The sequence below is a fragment of the Juglans regia genome, chromosome 2, assembly GCF_001411555.2.
Source record: "Juglans regia cultivar Chandler chromosome 2, Walnut 2.0, whole genome shotgun sequence".
In the NCBI taxonomy this organism is placed as follows: domain Eukaryota; kingdom Viridiplantae; phylum Streptophyta; class Magnoliopsida; order Fagales; family Juglandaceae; genus Juglans; species Juglans regia.
The window spans coordinates 11,196,717-11,217,675 of NC_049902.1; the positions used below are offsets into that span (position 1 = coordinate 11,196,717).

A 20,959-nucleotide genomic window follows, 5' to 3' on the forward strand; every position below is an offset into this window, starting at 1 on the left:
AGTTTGAAACGTTTAGGTTAACGGGTTAGGTTTGGGTTGACCTATATAGTCAAATGTTCATGACTTAATACGACACGAACACAACCCGAAAACACGAATTGCCACCCTTACTCTTGCTTCCTTTGGAACTAAGTCTTCAACCTTGAATGATATGTACTTGACCGTTCTATTGAAATAGTGTTATCCTTTCTTTTTATTGGTCATTGCCCGTGTTTCAACTTCTTCCCTTCTTTCTTCCAGTAGGTCGAGATGTTCGTCTATCCCAATGTTATTAGATCCTTCATCGTAATGCTGACCTTTGTAGCTTGGCATTCTGACTTCTACTAGTATGTCTATCTCAGACTTCAGTTCTGTAGGTCAAGGTGAAAAGGGTTTCTTCCGATGGGATTTTTATGGTAGTGCTATATGCCCATAAGACTTCTGGCAGCTTTTCAACCCAATTCGCTTTCTTGTCCACCAATCTCTTTTTCAAAATTACAAGCAAGGTTTTGTTGGTCACTTCGATTTGCCTGTTAGCTTGGGGTGACCTGGGAAGGAATATTTAACTTTGATTCCTAGCTCGGCACACTAGTCTCGGTACTGATCAGAGTCCAACTGTCACTTGTTATCTTAAATTATACTCTGAGGTATGCAAAATCGACATACAACGGCTTTCAACAAGAACTTGGTGATTCTATTTGTCGTGATCGTGGCCAAGGCTTCTACTTCTTCCTATTTTGTGAAGTAATGCACAGTGGCAATAGCAAATTTCACCCTCCTTTGCTTGGGGGCAAAGGGCCAACTATGTTAACTCCTTATGGCACAAAGGGCCAGGCAACATGATCGACGTCAATTCTTATGGCAGGCAGTGAGGTACTGGTGTGTGTAGTTGGCATTTCACGAGTTTTCTAACAAGTTTTTCCGCATCCTTAAGAGCATGCACCCCGTAGTAGCCTGTTCTCATGACTTTTCCTCGCACTCCTTTGTGTATTTTTGCCAATACATATTATGCATCTTCTAACAAGATGCATCTTAAAATGGGCGTGAATAAGCCTCTTTTGTACAATACCACATATAGCAAAGTGAAGCATGCTGCTTTGTTCCTCACCTTTCTAGCCTCCCACTTTTCATCGGGAGCTCTGCTGCAGACAAATACTTGATCACCTCTAGCACTGATTATGTTGTCTTGGTCTTATTTCAAAGACTTCAATCTCAATGGTTGGGATTTCTAATGTTTTGGTTGTTACCTCCCAGGGTAAGGTAGATTCTTCCATGCCCGAGGCAGTTCGTGCGAGCTTGTCCGCCTTCCAGTTTTCATCCCGTGGTATTTCCCTTAATTTTGAAGTATGGGAAACAGTTGCACTTCTCGCACACTCGTTGTAGGTATTTCTTACATTTTTCGCCTTTCGCTATATACTCCCCCATCACTTGGTTGATGACTACCTAGGAATTGGCCTTTACGTCAACTTTCTTTGCCCTAATGCCTTTGCCACGATGAGTCTTACTAGTAAGTCCTCGTACTCTGCCTCGTTATTGGTGGTCTGGAAGGCAAGCTTTACACCTCTACTCCTCCCCAAAATGCCAGAGCGACAGGATGAGCAATCGACATAGACTTGCCAAGGAATTCATGTCGATGTAGCTTGAACTACTTCGAGAAAGTTGGCGAACTCCACTATAAAATCTAAGGGTGTAAATCCAAACCGGAAAACCGGTCCGGACCGGACCGAACCGGACCGGTTTTGATCCGGTCCGGTCCAGAACCGGTTCTTAGAATGTGAAAACCGGCCGGTTCGAGTCCGGTTCCGATTTTAATATTTTTCGGCCCGGACCGGACCGGTTGATAAAAATATATATAAAAAAAATAATATTTCTATTATTGTATATATAAGTTTTATACACAATATTATATATATATTAATATATATAAGTTTTATATATTATATATAATTATAAATTTTTATGTGAAATTTTTATATTTAATATATATAATTATATATTCATATATAAAATAATTTCTAATTATAATTTATAAATTATTACATAAAATATTAATACTAAATCACTAAAAGTTTATAACTAATATTAACAGTCTAATATAGACTAATGATTATAGTTATACTTATAATTAATACTACAAGTTTTTACTAAAAGTTTATGACTAATACTAATATTAAATATATAGTTTATAAGTAACACTAATATATAACTTATAACTGTATCAATAGTCTAATATTAATACTATTATATAGTCTAATAGATTTTTTTAGTAAAAGTTAAAACAAATTTTTTTAATAAAAGTATAGAACATATTTTTTTAAATCAATTTTTTTTTTATAAACATTTTTAATGACAAATTGTGAAATTTATATTTTAAAAAAACTGAAAAATCGGACCGGACCGGACCGAAAGCTGGTAAAACCAGAAGTACCGGTTTATGAGGGTAACCAGTGCGTAATCTGTTTTGAAAAATACAAAACCGGTACATACCGATTCGGTCCTAGATTTTGTCTAAAACCAAACCGAACCGGACCAGTTACACCCCTAATAAAATCCACCAGTAGTTGTCCTTTCATGGTGCGCCAAGGAAGATATTCGATATCAAACTCACTTCACTCGACCGACCAATTCATGAGTTGTCTAGATGTATCAGGCTTTTGCAACACCTTCCTAAAGGGGGCATCTGTTAATACATTGATCGAGTGGGCCTGGAAGTAAGGTCTAAGCTGACAAGCGGCAATAACCAACATGAATGCCAACATATCCATTCGCTGATAGCGAGTCTCCACTCCTCTAAAGGCTCTGCTCGTATAGTCAATTGGTTTTTGAATGTCTTTTCCTTCCTTCACTAAAGATGTTGAGATCCATGGAGACCGATAAATACAAATATAAGGTTTCCCCCTGTCTGGCTTGACTCAAGAGGGGCTAGTTGGCAGGTATTCCTTTAGCTTTTCAAATGTTAGCCTACACTTGTCATCCCAGGATTGGGTCTTCCTTAGTACTTTAAAAAAAGGTAACATTGGTTCGTTGCTTTAGAGACAAATGTATTAAGTGTTGCAACCCAGCTAGTCAGTTTTTGCACTTCATTTGTATTCTGAGGTGGCTTCATGTTAATGATCATCTGGATTTTCTTAGGATTAGCTTCGATTCCCCTTTCCGAAACCATGAAATCCTTGAATTTGCTTGAGTCCGCACTTAAAGCACACTTTGTCGTGTTGAGCTTCATCATGTATTGCCACAAGACGATGAAAGCTTCTCATAGGTCAGCAACATGTTGCTTGGGCTCTTTGATCTTGACAAGAAAATCGTCTACATACACTTCCATGTTTCGCTCAATCTGGTTTTTGAACATGCGGTTCACTAGCCTTTGATATGTGGCTTTGACATTCTTCAGCCCGAAAGACATCAATTGGTAGCAATATAGTCTTCGATCCGTTATGAAGGAGGTATTCTCTTGATCGTCTAGGTTCATCTGAATCTGGTTATAACCAGAATAGGCGTCCATAAACTCAACATTCGGTGGCCCACCGTGGAGTCTACTATTAAATCAATACGTGGCAAAGGGGATCCATCCTTTGGACATGCCTTGTTTAAGTCAGTAAAGTCAACGCACATTCTCCATATACCATTTAATTTCTTCACCAAAACCACATTAAAGAGCCAACCTGGGTAATGAGCCTCCCTAATGAACCCCGCAGGTAAGAGTCTCTCTACTTCTTCAACTATTATTGTGTATTTCTCGGTGCTAAAACTCCTTCGTTTCTGTCGGATGTTTTTGGCATCAGAGCTTACACAAAGGCAATGCTCGATGACCTCATTGTCGATTCGAGGTATATCTTCATGACTCCAAGCGAACACATCTTTGTGTTCGATCTAGAGTTGCTTTAACTGCAACCTTACTCATGATCCCATTTTGGTTCCAATCCTCACCATTGCTTCAGGATGGCCCAGGTCCAGGGTTATGAGCTCTGGAGATTCGTTCGCCTCTGCTTGTCTCAACTTTTGCTTGTCCTTTATTTCAACCTCATGGCCAATGAGTTCAGGTGGCGACAACGACAGTGGTTCTTCGCCAGACCCCGAATTTTTCATCACTCGTACATCCTTTCCCCCATTTTTAACTCTTGTACATAGCATTCTTATGTCAATACTTGCTCGCCGCACACTTCTCCTACAACTATTTATGTCGAGAATTTCATATTCAGAATGATTTGATTATTGTTATATTATATTTAGATTTATATATAAAAGAATTTGCAAAAGAATTTCTCCTATCACCTATTTTCTTAGAGTGGAGTAAGATTTCATAAGAGTTGTGTATTCTAAGTGAGGCCAATTTCATTCTACAACATTCCGTTGCACTTGCGACATCAGATTTTGATACCGTACACAACATTAGTTCGTATTAGAGCCAAAAATGCATAACCAACTGCATCAATAGGTATCAAAGTCAGATGCGTGCAACCAATTGCATTAGTTCGTCTTAGAGCCAATTGCGTTTATCAAAGCTCACTGAATTTCCTACCGTGTGTGGAGGAGCATATTGAGGATGACTCGTTTGAATGGAAGAGCTGTACGAGCAATGGTTTTGCAAGACAAAATTAGCATCTGAGACACTCGTTTTGTGGCATGATGCAAAAGATGCTAATGAAAGTAATGGATTTGGGCCTCTAACTGATCTTCTGAATACTCTGCTAGTGGCTCCACGACACTTGACATCGTCAAAATCTGCATTTTGGAGAAAGAGAATTGAGAGAAATGGTGATGATGACAATAACGATGAAAACACCATCAATCCATTTGCAGAGCATAGGCCTGTGAGGGTGCACCTAATGTGAAAAATATGGAGTCAAGTTTCAAGCTGCACATTCTAAAATTTGAAGGGTGTCTTCAGTTGAGGAGTTTTTTGATTGGGTGGCTTCCATGTAATAATCCGGCCAGAGTCAATTATTAAGTGCTAAATGTATAAGAAATTATATAATTGATGTGACTTAATGTGAGATGTTAGATCTATTTTATAATTAAATAAATTTTACAATTTGACGTAACAAATCAACCCATATCAGTTTGTAAATTTACTTTTATAGAATTTATTTATAGACCAATTATTTATCTTTAAGAATGTAAGTCTAGCCCTAAGATTGACTCAAGATTGTATCAATTTATAAAGAAAAATTTTATACACCACACTATCATTTCACTTTCATCTGAAATTAGAAAATGATTATTGATCCTTGAGTTTGCCTCATCAAAGTTACCGCTTGGGTATTTTATTTTGTTTTTAATATTTTTTTTAATGGTTAAGAAGTGATTATCAGTAAAGTTATATATTTTCTTATTTAAAAAAAAAATTAAAGATGTTTTCAAAATATTTGAGAAGAAGAAAAAAAAAAAAGTACAATTTTCACTAGTTATAAGTTTGAGAGGATAAACTCATGGGGCTGAGTAGCAATACCCTTTGGAATTTTAACAGTAACTTTTTTAAACAAATAAAAAACAGACAGAAATATTTTAATCACAAAATTTTTTTATAAAAATAAACTCACAAGCTAACGTGAATTGATGTAATATATCACATTGTAAAGTAGGTTTAATATATCACATAAGTCACGTTAATTTTTTAGTTTATTTTATGAAATCTTTTTATGATTGTAACATTTATCTTTTAACAATGAAAAATAGTTTTTGCAAAAGAATTTGATAAAAATAAATTCACAAATAGTTTGACGTAATATATTATATTATAAAGATATTTTACGTGAAATCACATGATTTATGAAATTATTCTATATGGCAGGTTTGGAAGGTAAGATGATAATTTTTTTTGTTGTTGTTTAAAATAGAGAACTGCTACAGACACAAAGGGATCTCACACACTGATGTGGCACACTCACATGTGCCACGTCTCCCTACTTTTTTTTTTCTTTCCTTTCCTTCTTGTGCGTCTCCCCTCCCCTCCTTCCCCTTTCCCTCTGTCTCAACCTGTCTCCACCCCTTCTCGTCGCCATCATGGTGGTCGAGGACCACCTCAGGACCGGCAAAAGTCGTTGGTGGTCCAAGCGGTACCATCCCATTCATGGCAGCGCCTCTCTCGTGCGAGCCCCCTCCCCTCTTCCCCCTTTCCCTCTCTGTCTCCGCCCTCTCCACCACGCAGCTTGCCGTGCATGGGAGCTCCCATCCCCCCACTGGACGGTGCTGCTTGGACCGTCGATTCTATCGGCCCTGAGGTGGTCTCCGACCACCATGGCAGCGACAATAATGGTGGAGAGGGCGGAGACATAGAGGTAAAGGGGGAGGAGGGGAGGGGAATCACACGGGTAGAGAAAAAAATAAAGAAAAAAATGGAGGAAATGTAGCACACTCACGTTATACTACATAAGTGTGTGAGATCCAGATCCCTTTGTTTTGTGAGAAATTATTTGTATCAGTCGGAAGCCGCAGCACACTCAATATATTGAGTTTAAAAAAAAAAAAAACTGATGTAAGGTGTGTTGCGGCTACGGGCTGATGCGTAGCTTTTCCCTTATTTTGTAGTGTTTTCCAAACCTAAAAGCCCAATATACGTATATCGACGGTCTTTAAATTTAATACTCGTTCCAGTGTGCAATGTAGTTTCCTCATTAATTATCAGAGCAAGCTCCATCTGGATGGTCTCTCATGGCTCTCAATCTTGCTCCTTCGAACCCCACAATTTTCCCCCCCTCTCCCCATCCAAAGCGTTCTTCTCGTTGCGTTCAAACCCCGCCACCTAGTACAAGAACCAAACGCTTGGTCTTTTCCTCCGCCAACACGAGGGCGGCTCTCCGGGAATGGCGTGAATACGAGGAGGCAGTGAAGCGCAAGGACCTCGTTGGAGCCCTCAGGTTCTTGAAATCCATCGAGAACGTTAGCCACGACAACAATAAAGACCAAATTGAGCGCATTAATGGTTCTGCTTCGGCCGAGTCGACTCGGTCCCTGCTCGGTGAGTTGGGGCTGGTTGGCTACGAGAGGGACTGGGAGGTTCTGGACACCTGTCTGAATGCTGATGATATGAAGCTTGTGGCGAGCGCTTATGGTTTCCTTAAGGATAGGGGGTTTTTGCCCAACTTTGGCAAATGCAGGAATATTGGTAATTGTCTTTTGATTTTTTTTTTGGTTGTATATTTTTATATTGGAATTATTGCGTTTGTTTGAGTATGGTTTTTCTGTATATTTTTTGAGTTTTAGATACCCTCTACATAAGATGGTAGCATAGTTGCAAATTTTACCAACTTGAACATTTGTCGCAAGAACTCAATTTTCTTCTTTTCGCGTCCTGCCATGTTTTGAAAACAAGACAGTATCCACTTTGTTACTGTGATATGACGTTTTTATTTCTGCTATAAATTCTTCTTGCAGTTATGATTTTTGGTCTTTCGTGGATGCTGCCAATATTTGGTGCTCAGGCTATTGACTTGTGTAATGGTACTCGTTAGGCTCTTTGCGGTAGAAAAGTGAAGTAATGCTATTTTTTCATCAATCTTAAGAGGGAGCCCGCGATCTAATCTTGTTAGTAGACTTGCGATGTCTTCTATTGTAGAAGACGACGCCCATGGAAAGGGACTAGAGCCTTAGAGGGTAGCGGTGTATTTATTTGCACATTGAGCATACCCTTCGAAACAACATTGGGGTGTCACTACTTCCCTATCACAATAGGTGGACATCTACAATGTCACTGCTTACCTGTTTCTATGCCGCCAAAGGTGGACTTTTCGAACATATTTTGGAGATATTACTGTTCTGCAACCATCTACCACTTTAGCTTGCTAGCAGAGTATAATGTCTGCAGCTAGTACTGTTGCTGTTCCTTGTATCTCTGTTATTATGGGCATAGCCTCTATTTTCTTAATAAGTTTGTATTTCTTATTTTATTTTGTATAGTGGAGACCTTTCCTCATTGATGGTCCTCCACTCATAATGTGCCATTAGTGAACTTTTCTGTGTAGGTCCAGGCCTGTTTTTAATGTGTAACTTTTTTCTAATATTTTTTAGGAGTTTCCTAAGAGTTGGATATGCAGTTGAACATTGTATTCCGTTGTTCATGTGTCTATTGATACTTTTGACTCACGTCCATTTGCCGATGGTCTTTGGACTTAGTGTTAATTACAGGCTGATGCATGGGTTCTGTTTGCAATTACTTAGAAATTCTTGTATACAAAGTGATAATTTCTGATGTCATTCTGTGAGGCTTCATGGAGGCATTAAGACTCTTATACCTTTAATTAAATCGATTGCCTCACTCTGTTTTCTGTCTTTACCGTCTGCAGTTTTGGAGGGACCAAGAAGCATTACACCAACTCTATTGAAGTCTTCAACGGGTTTAGAGGGTGAGTTTTCTCTTCTTGTCTCGACCATTGAGTGTTCAAGTTATTCATACTTCAGAAAATACTTGGTGTTGTGACTGTTTTACAATTTTCAAATATCGTCTTCCTCAAATGTATCTTGATATATGTTGTTCCTCTTCCAATTTTCATGTCCAGTGTCTAAACTCTCTCCAAAGAAATGGGGTGTTTCAGGGAGCTCCCAGGCTGTTTTGGTTGCTTTTCTTGGTGGGGTATCTTTCCTTATTTCGGAAGGGATTGATATGAGGCCTAACCTTGCAGTGATATTGGCGCTAGCCTTCATGGACTCTATCTTCCTTGGTGGCTCCTGTTTAGCTCAAATCTCAAGCTATTGGCCACCAAATAGGCGGCGGATCCTAGTTCATGAAGCAGGGCATCTCCTGACTGGTAAGCCCTATGTTCAGTTGGTGCTTCAAAATTGGTATAATCCTTTAAGCCATACAGAATAGCTTAAGCTTCTGACAACATTTGTTTATTGAACAGTTGTGCATTGCTACATCTACAGTCTCACATGGATTTTCTGGATGAATTTGCAGCTTACCTAATGGGTTGCCCAATTCGTGGAGTAATTTTAGATCCAATTGTCGCAATGCAAATGGGCATTCAAGGGCAGGTAATTTTTTCTCTTTGTGCTTCATGTAGAATTGCACCTGGTCCGGTTTTCTATTGTATCACGATTTGAATAATTGACACTCTTACATGCTTAGTTGGATATTCATGATGTAACCATTCATACACCTTTTTTTTCTTGGGAATGCAGGAAGATGGCATTGTAAATCTTCATTCAATACGTTATGCTTGTGTATATCTATGATTATGTTATCTTTTGCTTTAAAACCTAAATCAAAAACATTCTTTTACCGGTAGATAAAATTTGTATACAAAATCAAATGATGCAAGTTTAAATTATTATGTATGTTCGATTTTTCCCCCATTTAAAACATTTTTATCAATACAGAGAATGAGAAGAGATTGAAGGGAGAAAGAAATGTTATACAGGGAAAGGGGAGTAGGAGGCGTTTAGAGCAAGGTTGCAGTTGCATATCCGTATCAGAGCCCTTTTGACATACTATTAACCGATAGACCATTACTGAATATGTATATATTAATTGGATGGTTTATTGTTTTCATTGTCTTATTGTCTTTCATGTTTGAAGCTTCAATCATATACCACTTTGGCTTGGGTTTTTCAATGTTAATCTTTGGACAGGTGTGCTTCTATTTATGGAGTCACCCATCATGTAAGATATGCTGTACTTTTTGATGCATGGGAATAATAGGATAGGTTGTTCTTACTTCGGTAAAGTATTAATTCTTAACCTATAAGCAGGGTAGTTCTTGGATGGATTAGGGGTAAAAAATAGCACCTTCCCAATCATTAAAGTCAATGAATGTATGGGTATCACTTTAAGGATGAATAAATCCGTTTCTAACATACACTGTTCTGTGCTCAGCTTCATGGTTATTTTATTGAGATTACAAAATCTAGTTCTTTTCCATCGTCTCTTCACGTGCACGCGCTTAGAAATATGCACACACATATTTCACAATCACAAAGGACCATCGGAATCCACTATATGATCAAACCCATAAATCAACAAATCAAACCTCTGGGGTTAATTGGGGCATGGACATTAAATGTTTTATGATGCAATGAATAATTCATTATAGCACAACATTTTTGTTGTTTACACCTAGGAATGAGCAAATATTATCATACCTTTTTGGGTTATAATATAGTAATTGTTTTAAATAACTTATTAGTAAAAGAAGTTCACCTTGATGATTTCTTTAATTGAATCAACTTGTGTTTACTCTGATTAGGTCTTGAATTAATTCAACTTTGCCTTATACTCGCATAAATATAGCTTCATCATGGATTTTGCATTCTTTTTGTGGCAAAGAAGACTTGTTCATAGTTTGATTTTATAGGCTGGAACTCAGTTTTGGGATGAGAAAATGGCCAATGATCTTGCTGAAGGACGACTTGATGGCACTGCTTTCGACAGGTGAGTCATGAATGGAAAGGTTCCTTGAATAATTAATGAAGTGTTTTGCTTCCTATAGCTGAATGAATAGTGCATTTTTGTCCACACTACCACGTTATTTTTTCCTGCAGGAACTACTTTGTCTAATTAAGCTGGTTCAAGTTGTAACTCATCTACTTTTAGCTTCTGTCTGAAAACAAACAATTTTAACCATGTTTGAAGTTTTAGTTACTAAAGGATCTTCCAAAAACCTGAAATACCCTTCATGACTTATATTATATGATTTCTTAAGCTTTGTTTACTGATAAAAATATGATGCCTTAAATTGTCCTGCTTAGACTCACTATTTAGAACTTATTCCATCACACTTGTCGGCACTTTGTTCCTGGACACCCATTGCCAATAAAAAAAGGAACTTATTCCATCAAAAAAATATAAATACTAAACATCCCACTGCCCTACAAACTTTGATACCTGCTTGGTGGTGGGTACCATTTGTTAATAGTGTTGGGTCATTCAAGGGTTCGGGTTAATTTCGAGTCAACCCGAACCCAACACGATTATTTTATGGGTTGAACGCAACCCATTTGACTAGTTTAAAAATAAAAACAAAAAAATGAAAAATGAAAATATTCTATCATTCATACTATTATATAACAAGACCAAGACTATACAAGAATTATTTAAGAGAATATTTTAAAATAAGAGCTATATTTTTAAATTGGAAATTAAATTCCTAGTTAAAAATATGTAGCAGGTCAATCGGAATAGCCTGGAATGACCAAATGGCAGTTTTCTGTGTTGGCTAATCGGGTCAACTTGTGAACCCGTGGGGGTTGACCCGACCCGATTATTAATCAGGTCGACCCAAATCCAATTATGTCCAACCCCAGCTCTATTTCGGGTTCGCGGGTCATGTCAAGAATTGGCAGCACTAGGTATCACGAATGGAGGTGACTTAGCATGTCATATGGCAACTCAAATGGTTGCTTTCTTTTTGTTGCCTTCTTTTCAAGTGATAACTGATTCTTGGAATGATACAATGGATAGGTACTGCATGGTGCTTTTTGCAGGCATTGCTGCTGAAGCACTCATTTATGGTGAGGCAGAGGGTGGAGAGAACGATGAAAATCTCTTTAGGAGTATTTGTGTTCTTCTGCAACCGCCGTTATCTGTTGCTGAGGTCTCTCTCTAACTTATCTACTTGATTATATGATTTTTCTGTTTTGTTTATAACATACTCGTTTTGTCATCTGACGATTGCCTACCCTGATTAGATGTCAAATCAAGCAAGATGGTCGGTTCTTCAATCTTATAATCTGCTCAAATGGCATAGACATGCACACCGAGCTGCTGTTAAAGCTTTGGAAAATGGTAGCGGACTTGGCACTGTGATTAGGAGCATTGAAGAAGCCATGTCTTCAAATAGATAAACTCCATAGGCGCTCAAAGAGAGAGAACTGATCCCATCACATTTTTTTATTTTTGATGCTCGGGAGAAGGATGTTTTACTCCTTTCTGCTCAATCGTTTCTCTTCACTTTAGTATTGCTAGCACAAATAAGTAGAATTATCTGATTTCGGTGTTGTAAGAATAATTGGCTCCAACAAGAAAGTGGTATGGTGCCTAAAATGTCCTTGGGACGTTTCCCACTTGGCATTCTTATTGTTGTTTTCCATTTTCCATTGAACTGTAATTTTAAAGCAGGCAGTGAATTCTATCAGATGAGTTAGGGGGAGCCTTTGGAGATACGCAGCAACAGATATACTCTTAGCCTAGTCAGAACGTACTTGAATGCAGAAACCGTGTACAGCCTGAATCATAACTGTTTTCAGATATTTTCAAATTATTTCATTATTAATCAAAGGTTATATATTATTATTTATAAATTATTTTATTATTATTCACAAATTATCCGAAATATTCGTATTTCATAGATAGTATATTTGAAAGAAATTCAGATTCATGTGCATCTGGGTAAAATCTGGGACACTATGACCAACTTTTTCAAAACTTACATTGTTCAACCCTCATTAGGAGCGTCTACTCTTTTGAAGCAATTTTTAGGGCGACAGGTATGCCAGGCTCTATCTCAAAATGTAACATCAATTTTAAGAATATAAAAAATATATTTTTTGGACAAATGAAAATAATTAAAAATAAAATAAGATCTAATGGAGGCCAGATCACCCTTATGGTCACCTTAGCCTATTCACAAAATAAGGTCTAATGTGATGGATAAGAGATGGACCGTCGATATATATTATTTTAGTAGTTCACAACTCTTTTTGGTGGATTGAATGGATCAACGGAAGAAATATATGTGAGAAAATGTTAGCGGTACCTTAAACTTACTGCTTGATTATTTTAATTTTTAATTTTATTTATTTTTTATTTAATGATTAAAGAAATAACTATTAGTGAAGTTGTGTATTTGTTTTTTTTTAATGATTAAGAATGTTAAAATAATATTGAAAATAAAATGGAAGAAAAAAGAAAAATTTTAAATACACTAGCGGGCACGCCAGCTGTAACCGTTGGACGGCCTGCTAGCAGCACCCTTTAAGAATAGTACCTTATTTTTCTCATGAAAAATGATATAAGAACAATTATACTATAATTTGTTTGTAACTAAGTATAAAAAAATATTATTTTATTTACTTTGAACAGTTGCAAGTACAATAATTTTGAATAAAAGTAGAAAATATTAATATTATAATATATAGTAATAGTTAAGTTATAATATAGTTAGTGATGTATCATTGTCCCTTTTCCATTTGAGAGTTTAATTATAAGTAAATAGGATGAGAATCCCTTCTTTGAATGTTTAATTAAAAGGGAACGGAATGGATTGAAACGAATGCCCATTCGCTCCATTTTTCTCATAATTTCAGTTTTTCATTTCTTCTAAAATTGGGTTGAATAGGAGGGTTTGGAAGGAAAGTTAATAAAATATTAATAATACCCGATATAGTCTCAGGATGTATAAGTTATACGCACTCATTGATTTTTTTCATGTGTCTCATATTTACTCATTTACACACTTTTTTCCAAATAAAGTGTACGAGACTTACACTTTAACACTGTAAATATCATTTTTTATAATATATTAACCAAAATCCCTATCATTCCCCTTATATCTTGTTAAAATACTAAACTCCCACTATATGTTATTTTTAGCCTTATATTCTAATTCTCTCTTTGCCCATCTCTTTTATAAATGCTTAGTTTTGATGGTGTAGAGTAAAAAATATAATCGAAGTAAAATCACAGTAACTTTCTATTTTTTGGTTGTAAAAGAGTTAAATATTTTATGAGCTGCCTACGAATTACGATCTCTCCCTCTATTAAATCTGTATTATCAGTTTGATATAATCATTAAGTAAAAATTATATCTAAAAATCTATATCTATAATTATTAAATGAAAGTAATATTTGAAAGTTCATCTTAATAAAATACAATTTATAAATTAGAGAAAGGAAATTTAAGAAATGGGGATGATAGTAATGTTGTTACAAAATAGCCATATACATTCATTTATTATTATTATTATATTCTTCTAAATAAGTTTGTTTAATTTACGATCATTGTCGTCCCTTCTTTTAAAACATCCAAACAAGAAAGACAATTCATTCCTTTCATTATGCTCATTCTATTCTATTTTTAGGTCACGTTTGGATGTTTAAATAAATTAAGTTGGGTTGTAAATAGTAGTCTTATAGGTCCTATTGAGATGAGTCTTAACTTTTTTAAGATGTGGTGAGTTTAACTTTTAAGTTAAAATATATGAAGTAGGTTGAAATGATTTTCACTTTTTTATAAAAAATTAAAAAAAAAATTAATCTCATCAATGATTAATTTGAGATGAGTTAAAAATGATTTGAGTTTGGTTCAACAACCAAACACAACTTAAAATACCTCTATTTTTTTTATTTGTAAGTCGGTACGAAAAATATATATCTTATATTGTTTAACGTGGCAGGATTTTATTTATACAAAACTATAAATAAGGTTAATAGAAAGAGGTCAAAGAATATAATAAACAAGATAAGATAGAACATGATTAGTCTAGAGAATAAAACATATAGGATAAGATACAACATTAAACTGAAAAGAGTACCAATAATAGCACAATTATTTTTCAATGGAGCCTTCAAATGAGATTTTCAGGCTTTATTTGAAGTACTAGTTTAATCAAGTAGCCTTATCCCATCCATTACAACACCGGATATATAATTGCTAATTTAAATTTAATAAAATATTTTTTAGATTTTATTTGATTTGATTATATCTTTATATAAATGTTAATTTGACAATGAAATGACACATGTCAATTTTTGATGAGGTGACACTTGTCATTAAAAACACTTACAATTATTGGACAAAAATATCTAATTGCAAACGTTTTAAGCCCAAGGATCAATTATTTGAAGAGTGAAAAACTCTGTAACTTTAGCAAGCAAAATCACAAACTCTAAAATCTCGAAGCAAAATCACCCAAAAATTAACTCAAAATACATAAGTATACTCAAATTAAAATCAACAAATTGACAAAGATCAAGCGTGAGATAGAGATCAAGAGTAAGGAACTTATGAGAGACGAAGATCGAGAAGTAGAGAGAGAGGGACTTAGGAGAAGGATCTGAAGACAAGGGGTAGTTATGGTGACGACAAAGGATAAAGGAACACACGGACGGTGACGGAAGAGTGAGGTCGCAAACGAAAGAGGCACTATCGAGAGAAGAGAGAGAGAGAGGACGTTTATGTGATGAGTGAGAGAGAGAGAGAGAGAGAGAGAGAGAGAGAGAGAGAGACAAGTTGGAGGACCTAATGTTTCTTAGAAGAGATAGGATTGAACTTTGGAAATGATGAGATCAAATGGGGAGAAGGGGTGTTAAGTTCGTAAGCATGCGAAACGGTGTCATTTTATCCTATAAAAAGGACACTGTTTTACATAATAGCGCGGCTACGACAAGGTTTACAAAGTTAAAACGATGTCATTTTGACTTTGTTTTGGATTGGCCTGCGAGACTTTTGGGCTTCTAAACCCTATTTTCTTTTCTTTTTTCCTTAAACCTTGTTTTGGGCCTATTTATTTTTCCCTAAACCCTAAATCGAATCTTAAACCAATTTTAATTTTTGTTTTAGCCATAAATTATTTTATTTGTGGGTTTTATAATTTGTTATCACTAAATTTAATTGTTAATATTGATTATTAACAATTACTATTTAACTAGTGTCTAATGACATGTTATTATATTATCATATTACATGTTATTAACTCATTATAATATTTTATATTAATGTCTAGCTTATTCCTATTATAGACTTGTACTATAGTGTTTAATTACATGTTATTATACTAAACTTAAAGTGTTTCATATTATTATATTAGTTTCTAACTTAATTATATACAAACTCAGTATTATATATTATTATACATTAACAATTACATGTTATTATAAATTATTGTTACGTGTTATTATATATTAGTTATTATACGTTAGTATTACATATTATTATACATTACTATTACATGTTATTATACTTATGTTATTATACAATAACATTACATGTTATTATACTAGATTAATAACAATTATTATTTAAATCGACTTGTACTATATTGTCTAAAATTTAAATAGAATTATTATACTAGTGTTATTATAAATTGGTATTACATGTACTATAAGTCTATAATGTTATTATACATTATTATAAATAGACTTGTACTATAGCCTATAGTCTATAGGGTTTAAATACAATTGTTAGGATTTATACTTGTACTATAGTATTGGTTATTGACAATTATATATTATTATACTATAATATTAGATGTTATTAACTAATTATACTTGTACTATACTAGATTACCAGTGTCTAACTTATACTATTATAGTCTATAGACTTGTACTCTAGTGATTAATTATATATTATTATATTAGTTTCTAACTTATTTCTTACTTAATGATCTACTAGATTTAGTATTATATGTTATTATACTAGTATTATTATACATTAGATTAGTATACATGTTAATATGTTATTATACGTTAGTATTACATGTTATTCAATAGCAATTAAAATAACAATATAACATGTAGTAAAAATAAAATATCACAATATAATCACCAATGGCTTTGATACCAAAAGTATATATCCCAGGTATGAAATAGATAAGTAGATAATATTAATAACAGATAATATTAATAGTAATGATAATAGGCGGCATAACCGGCCATATGCATGATAACAGATAGAGCAAGCAGTTTAACCGACCATATGCATGATAACAGATAGAGTAGGCGGTTTAACCGACCATATACATGAGAAAGTAAATAATATGAGAGAGATATATGAAATAAACTTTTTCATTAAAAACATAATACTTACAGGTTTAACTGACCATATGCATGAGAAAGTAAATAATATAAAAGAGATATATGAAATAAACTTCTTCATTAAAAACATAATATTTACAAGGAGACTAATTCTCAAGGGAGTCGAAAGTTGAAGACATTAAGAAAAGAGGATTGGGAGATGGAGTGAGAAGGACTTTATACTCTAGTTATTATACATTAATATTACATGTTATTATAAATTTATAAATTTATACATTTGTCTTTATAGTATTATATATTAGTATAATATTATTATATGTTATTATAAATTTATAGATTATTGTTTATGCATAAGTATTAAATGTTATTATATATTAGTATTATAATTAGTCTTTATACATTAATATTACAAATTATCACATTAGTTTATTATACATTAGTATGATGTTACATATGTCATATACTAAGCTATCATTAGTCAATTTATATTATAGTATAAGTATATCATTTTATAATAATTAGCTCATATTACTATTAGATTTAACTAACTTTATAAGTTATAATGATAAAGGTATAGAAAAATATGTATATTTTTTTTTATAACATATGTACATATCAGATTCGGAGGGCAAAGTTGGTATGTTGGAGTTGGAGTCGGTCCGACTCCAACCTTCAACTTCGGCATTTTAGAAAAAAAAAAATTTGGAGCTAAATGAATTTAAAAGTCAAATTTTCAAATTTTTGTCCAATTACATGTATTATGAATAATGAGCAAAAAAATTGAACTATGCACGCCCGTTCTCCGGACGGAGAACATGGATTCCAAAAACCCTTCCCCCATTGTATCAAAACAAAATGAGCAAAAATTTGAAATATGCACGCATGCACGAGCTATTCACGCAGGTTGTTTTTCTCACAGAGGAAAAAAAAAAGAAAAAAAAAAAGAGAAAAAAACAGAAAAAGAGCGTTAAAAAATTGGAATAATGGGGTGGCGGACAGATGCAGAAAGGGGCCTCCATATATTTTGGCCCTTTCCTTCCCTTCTGAGTTTGGACTCCATTTTGACTACTACTCCTCGCCTGTCCCCCCCCAACAACTGTGTGCTCTCTCTCTCTCTCTCTCTCTCTCTCTCTCTCACCAAATTTATATATAATTTCTGTTAGCTCTAGAGTTTGGTTTTCGATCTACCAAATACGCAATGTTCTTGTCCTTGAAGCGAATTCTTACACCTACTTCCACTCTACTCTTCCTTTGAACCTTCTCCTCTCGTCTTCGAGTCGGAGAGACTTCAAACCCTAGATCTGAAAATGCTGCAGCTCCGACACCGGCGGGACTCGACCCCGGCCACCACGAGATGGCAGAACAAGGTAATCTGTCACAATGCCGGGGGTTTTGCTTCTAATTCTGGAACATATTGAAGTATTACCTCATTAATGTATCTTTCTCCTTTTTTTTTTTGACTGGGCGTGTGTTGTGGAGAGCAGTTTGATGAGAAGTTGGAGCAGTGGCCGCATCTTAGCGAGCTGGTGCTGTGCTACACCACCGACTGGGTTAAGGATGAGAACAAGTACGGCCACTACGACAGCATCGGCTTGGTGTCGTTTGAGAACCAGATATATGAGGGCCCCGATACTGACATCGAGACTGGTAATTATGGTTTTTTACTCTACTACAAATGCTGCTGCATTTGCTCAAAATGGACGTGTTAGTTTTCTGTTTAATCTATCTCTTAATAATACATATCTATATTTATATTGTTAATGAAAAGATAAAAAGTTAACCCAACTGTACCCAAGCTATCCAATAGAATTTTCGGTAAGATATTCATTGCTATTAATATGAAGGTAAAAAATTTAGAAATATTGATAGAAGATATTTCTTGCCGCAAATAGTCTACTAAAAAGTAATTCACAGAAAAGCATAGAAAACTCAGTAAAAGTATTGATCTTGAACCCCTTGAGATTGGCTCAAGTGGTAAGGGTCTTGGGTCTTGGGAGTATGCATCCCGGGTCTAAGCATCAAACACTTGGGTGCAAACAATTTCTTGAGCCACGCCCTATCATTGAAAAACTGATGATTTACCTGATCTGTGTGGCGTGGGATTGTTACACTGGTCTGGGGTTTAACTGTTTAGAGTGTTGTGTCTGCTCGGTTACCATGGTTTCTCATCATAAAAAAAAAATTAATCTTGGAAAAATTCTCAATTTTGCTGTGCATGAGACTCTGCTGGAATCTTATTGACTGGTTAATGTTTTGTGGACATTGGAGAAATTTAATCGTCTAACTGCGGTTTCATTCTTGACATAGTGGTAGTATATTTTCTATGTACAATGCTTTACCTATAAAAAAAGAAAAAAAGAAAAAAAGAAATTTTGTTACATACAATGCTTTCTATTTCTATTAGACAAAACAGAGCCTTTATGGATATATTGCCTTTTTCGATTGTTCTAGATTGAGCGTTGTTATTGATAGGGGCCTTTTAATTTCACCCGTCATCCAAGCGAGAAATCGGTTGAGGCTTGTTTGTGTCCACCACGGATGGAGTTTTCTGATCTTATATATGGACTAAATGTTATTGATATGCTGTTGCTAGACATTCCTGCTTGGTTTAGATAGGATTGTTTTCAATCTCCATTGAGTGGGAAGTACACTTTTCTTTTGTGTCTCAAAAGTGGGTGATTGGACTTTGTTCTAATCCTTTTAATATTCTTTTATATTGTGGAGATTTATAGGGAGGCAAATGCTAAGTTTGAAAAAATGTGGGTAAAGTTAAAAGGCTTCTTGTATAGAGTCAAGTAGTGGTGGGGCTTTTACTGTTTTCAAGGTTCTCCAAGTTTTATTTTGGTGCAACAACTGAAAGCATTGAAAACTGATTTACTAGTTTGGAATAATAGGTGTTTGGAAATATTGGAAAATAGAAGAAGCTTTTTTTTTTTTTGGTGTGAAGAGTTACAAGGCCTTGATGTTATTGAGGATGATAGGCCATTGTGTGATGATGAGAGGTTGAAGAAGAAAACAATAATTAATGATTTGGAAAGGACAACTGTTTTGGGGAAGATATGTTGGGGATAAAATATTGAGGGCTTTGCGGTTGCTACAGGGGGATAATGTACGAAGTTCTTTCATAGGGAGGTGAATTCACATAGAAGAAATAATTCCGTTGATTCCTTGATGGAATAGTTTCTTTTGGTCCCTTGACAACCAGGGATCACACGGTGTAGTTCTACCAAAATTTGTGCATTGAACAATTGAATTGGTGGCCTAGGTTGGATAGGCCTTTTCTTGTGTCCTTGAGGAGGCTGAGGTCTTATTTTTTGGAATACCTTTTGAGGGGAGTGAGGTATAACATCCCAAGGAAGGCCTAAGCCACTTCTGGGCCCATATTCTAAAAAGACTAGTTGATGGTACAGTTAGGGCTCATTGGAATCACTATAAAGAGCAATAACTTCTCCCTCCCTAGCAGCCTAGACCTTATTCACCACCTATACTCTTATATCTCTCAACGCGGGGTATCACAATCTCTTCTCCTTAAGATTTTTAATGGGCCATTTCATTAGAGGTGGCATGGTTCAAGTCCTATATTTTTAGTTGAAGTTTGTTTTGATGCCATCTGTAATGTCCAAAGAAAGGCCCAAGCCATATATGAGCCCATACTCTTAAATGACTAGTCTATGGTACAATTAGAGCCCCTTGGAATCATTATAAAGAGTAAAAAAATTTCCCTCCTAAGCAATGTGGGATCCATATGGGGTATTACCCACTGTTTTTAATCTCGTACCGTACTGACCGGTACGGTCGATATTTGCAGTATCGGCCGCTGGGCCAGTACAGGTACCATATACGTTTCGTATCGGTCCAAATACCAAATTTCGGCCTGTACTGGTCGATATTTTGGCCTTAAATTTTTTTTTTTTCCTTTCCAAACTACAAGCTTATTTTTTGACCCTCAATTCAGACTAGGCTATTTATAATTTATATATATATGTATTTATATAATTTATTCATATATAGACTATTATTTTGAAATATAATTTATATATATATTTATATATAATCCCACATTGGCTTACATACCAGGTGAAATTGAGCTTTATAAGTGATTATGGGAAAGTTTCAAATTGACTAGTGTCTATGGAGTTATATATAGCCTAGATGTGGTTGGTGCTTTCCTGGGTCGTTATATCATGAGGCCAGCCATGGTCATTTTGATAGTTGTGCTGTTTATATCATGTATTGAAGTAATTAGGTTAAAGGTGAACTTGGCTAAGCCAGAATTGATTCCTTTTGGCACAA

General features: G+C 35.0%; 2 protein-coding genes across 6 annotated transcripts in view; both read left to right on the forward strand.

The window, feature by feature from the left end:
• The first annotated feature begins 6,564 nt into the window (after window positions 1-6,564).
• Window positions 6,565-12,005, forward strand: LOC109011252. 3 transcript variants are annotated; one of them, XR_004800891.1, is made up of 7 exons: window positions 6,565-7,084; window positions 8,262-8,321; window positions 8,475-8,723; window positions 8,873-8,949; window positions 10,269-10,345; window positions 11,398-11,507; window positions 11,602-11,614. XR_004800891.1 is itself a non-coding variant. In XM_035687882.1 (7 exons), the coding sequence occupies exons 1-7, from the start codon at window positions 6,631-6,633 to the stop codon at window positions 11,755-11,757; spliced, it is 1,170 nt and encodes a 389-aa protein (XP_035543775.1). In that variant the 5' UTR covers window positions 6,565-6,630; the 3' UTR covers window positions 11,758-12,005. The 3 variants fall into 3 exon arrangements, 2 of the variants coding, with proteins under 2 accessions (XP_035543775.1, XP_018847914.1); XM_035687882.1 differs by having other exon boundaries at window positions 8,511-8,723; window positions 11,375-11,507; window positions 11,602-12,005; XM_018992369.2 differs by having other exon boundaries at window positions 6,566-7,084; window positions 11,375-11,507; window positions 11,602-12,005.
• A 5,730-nt stretch (window positions 12,006-17,735) lies between these two features.
• Window positions 17,736-20,959, forward strand: part of LOC109011251 (guanine nucleotide exchange factor SPIKE 1) — a 57,019-nt gene continuing 53,795 nt past the window's right edge. For all 3 annotated transcript variants that reach the window (XM_018992366.2, XM_018992367.2, XM_035687928.1), the window contains exons 1-2: window positions 17,736-18,033; window positions 18,151-18,313. In XM_018992366.2, the coding sequence (XP_018847911.2) occupies window positions 17,974-18,033; window positions 18,151-18,313 (223 nt within the window). In that variant the 5' untranslated portion in view covers window positions 17,736-17,973. The remainder of the gene's footprint in view (window positions 18,034-18,150; window positions 18,314-20,959) is intronic.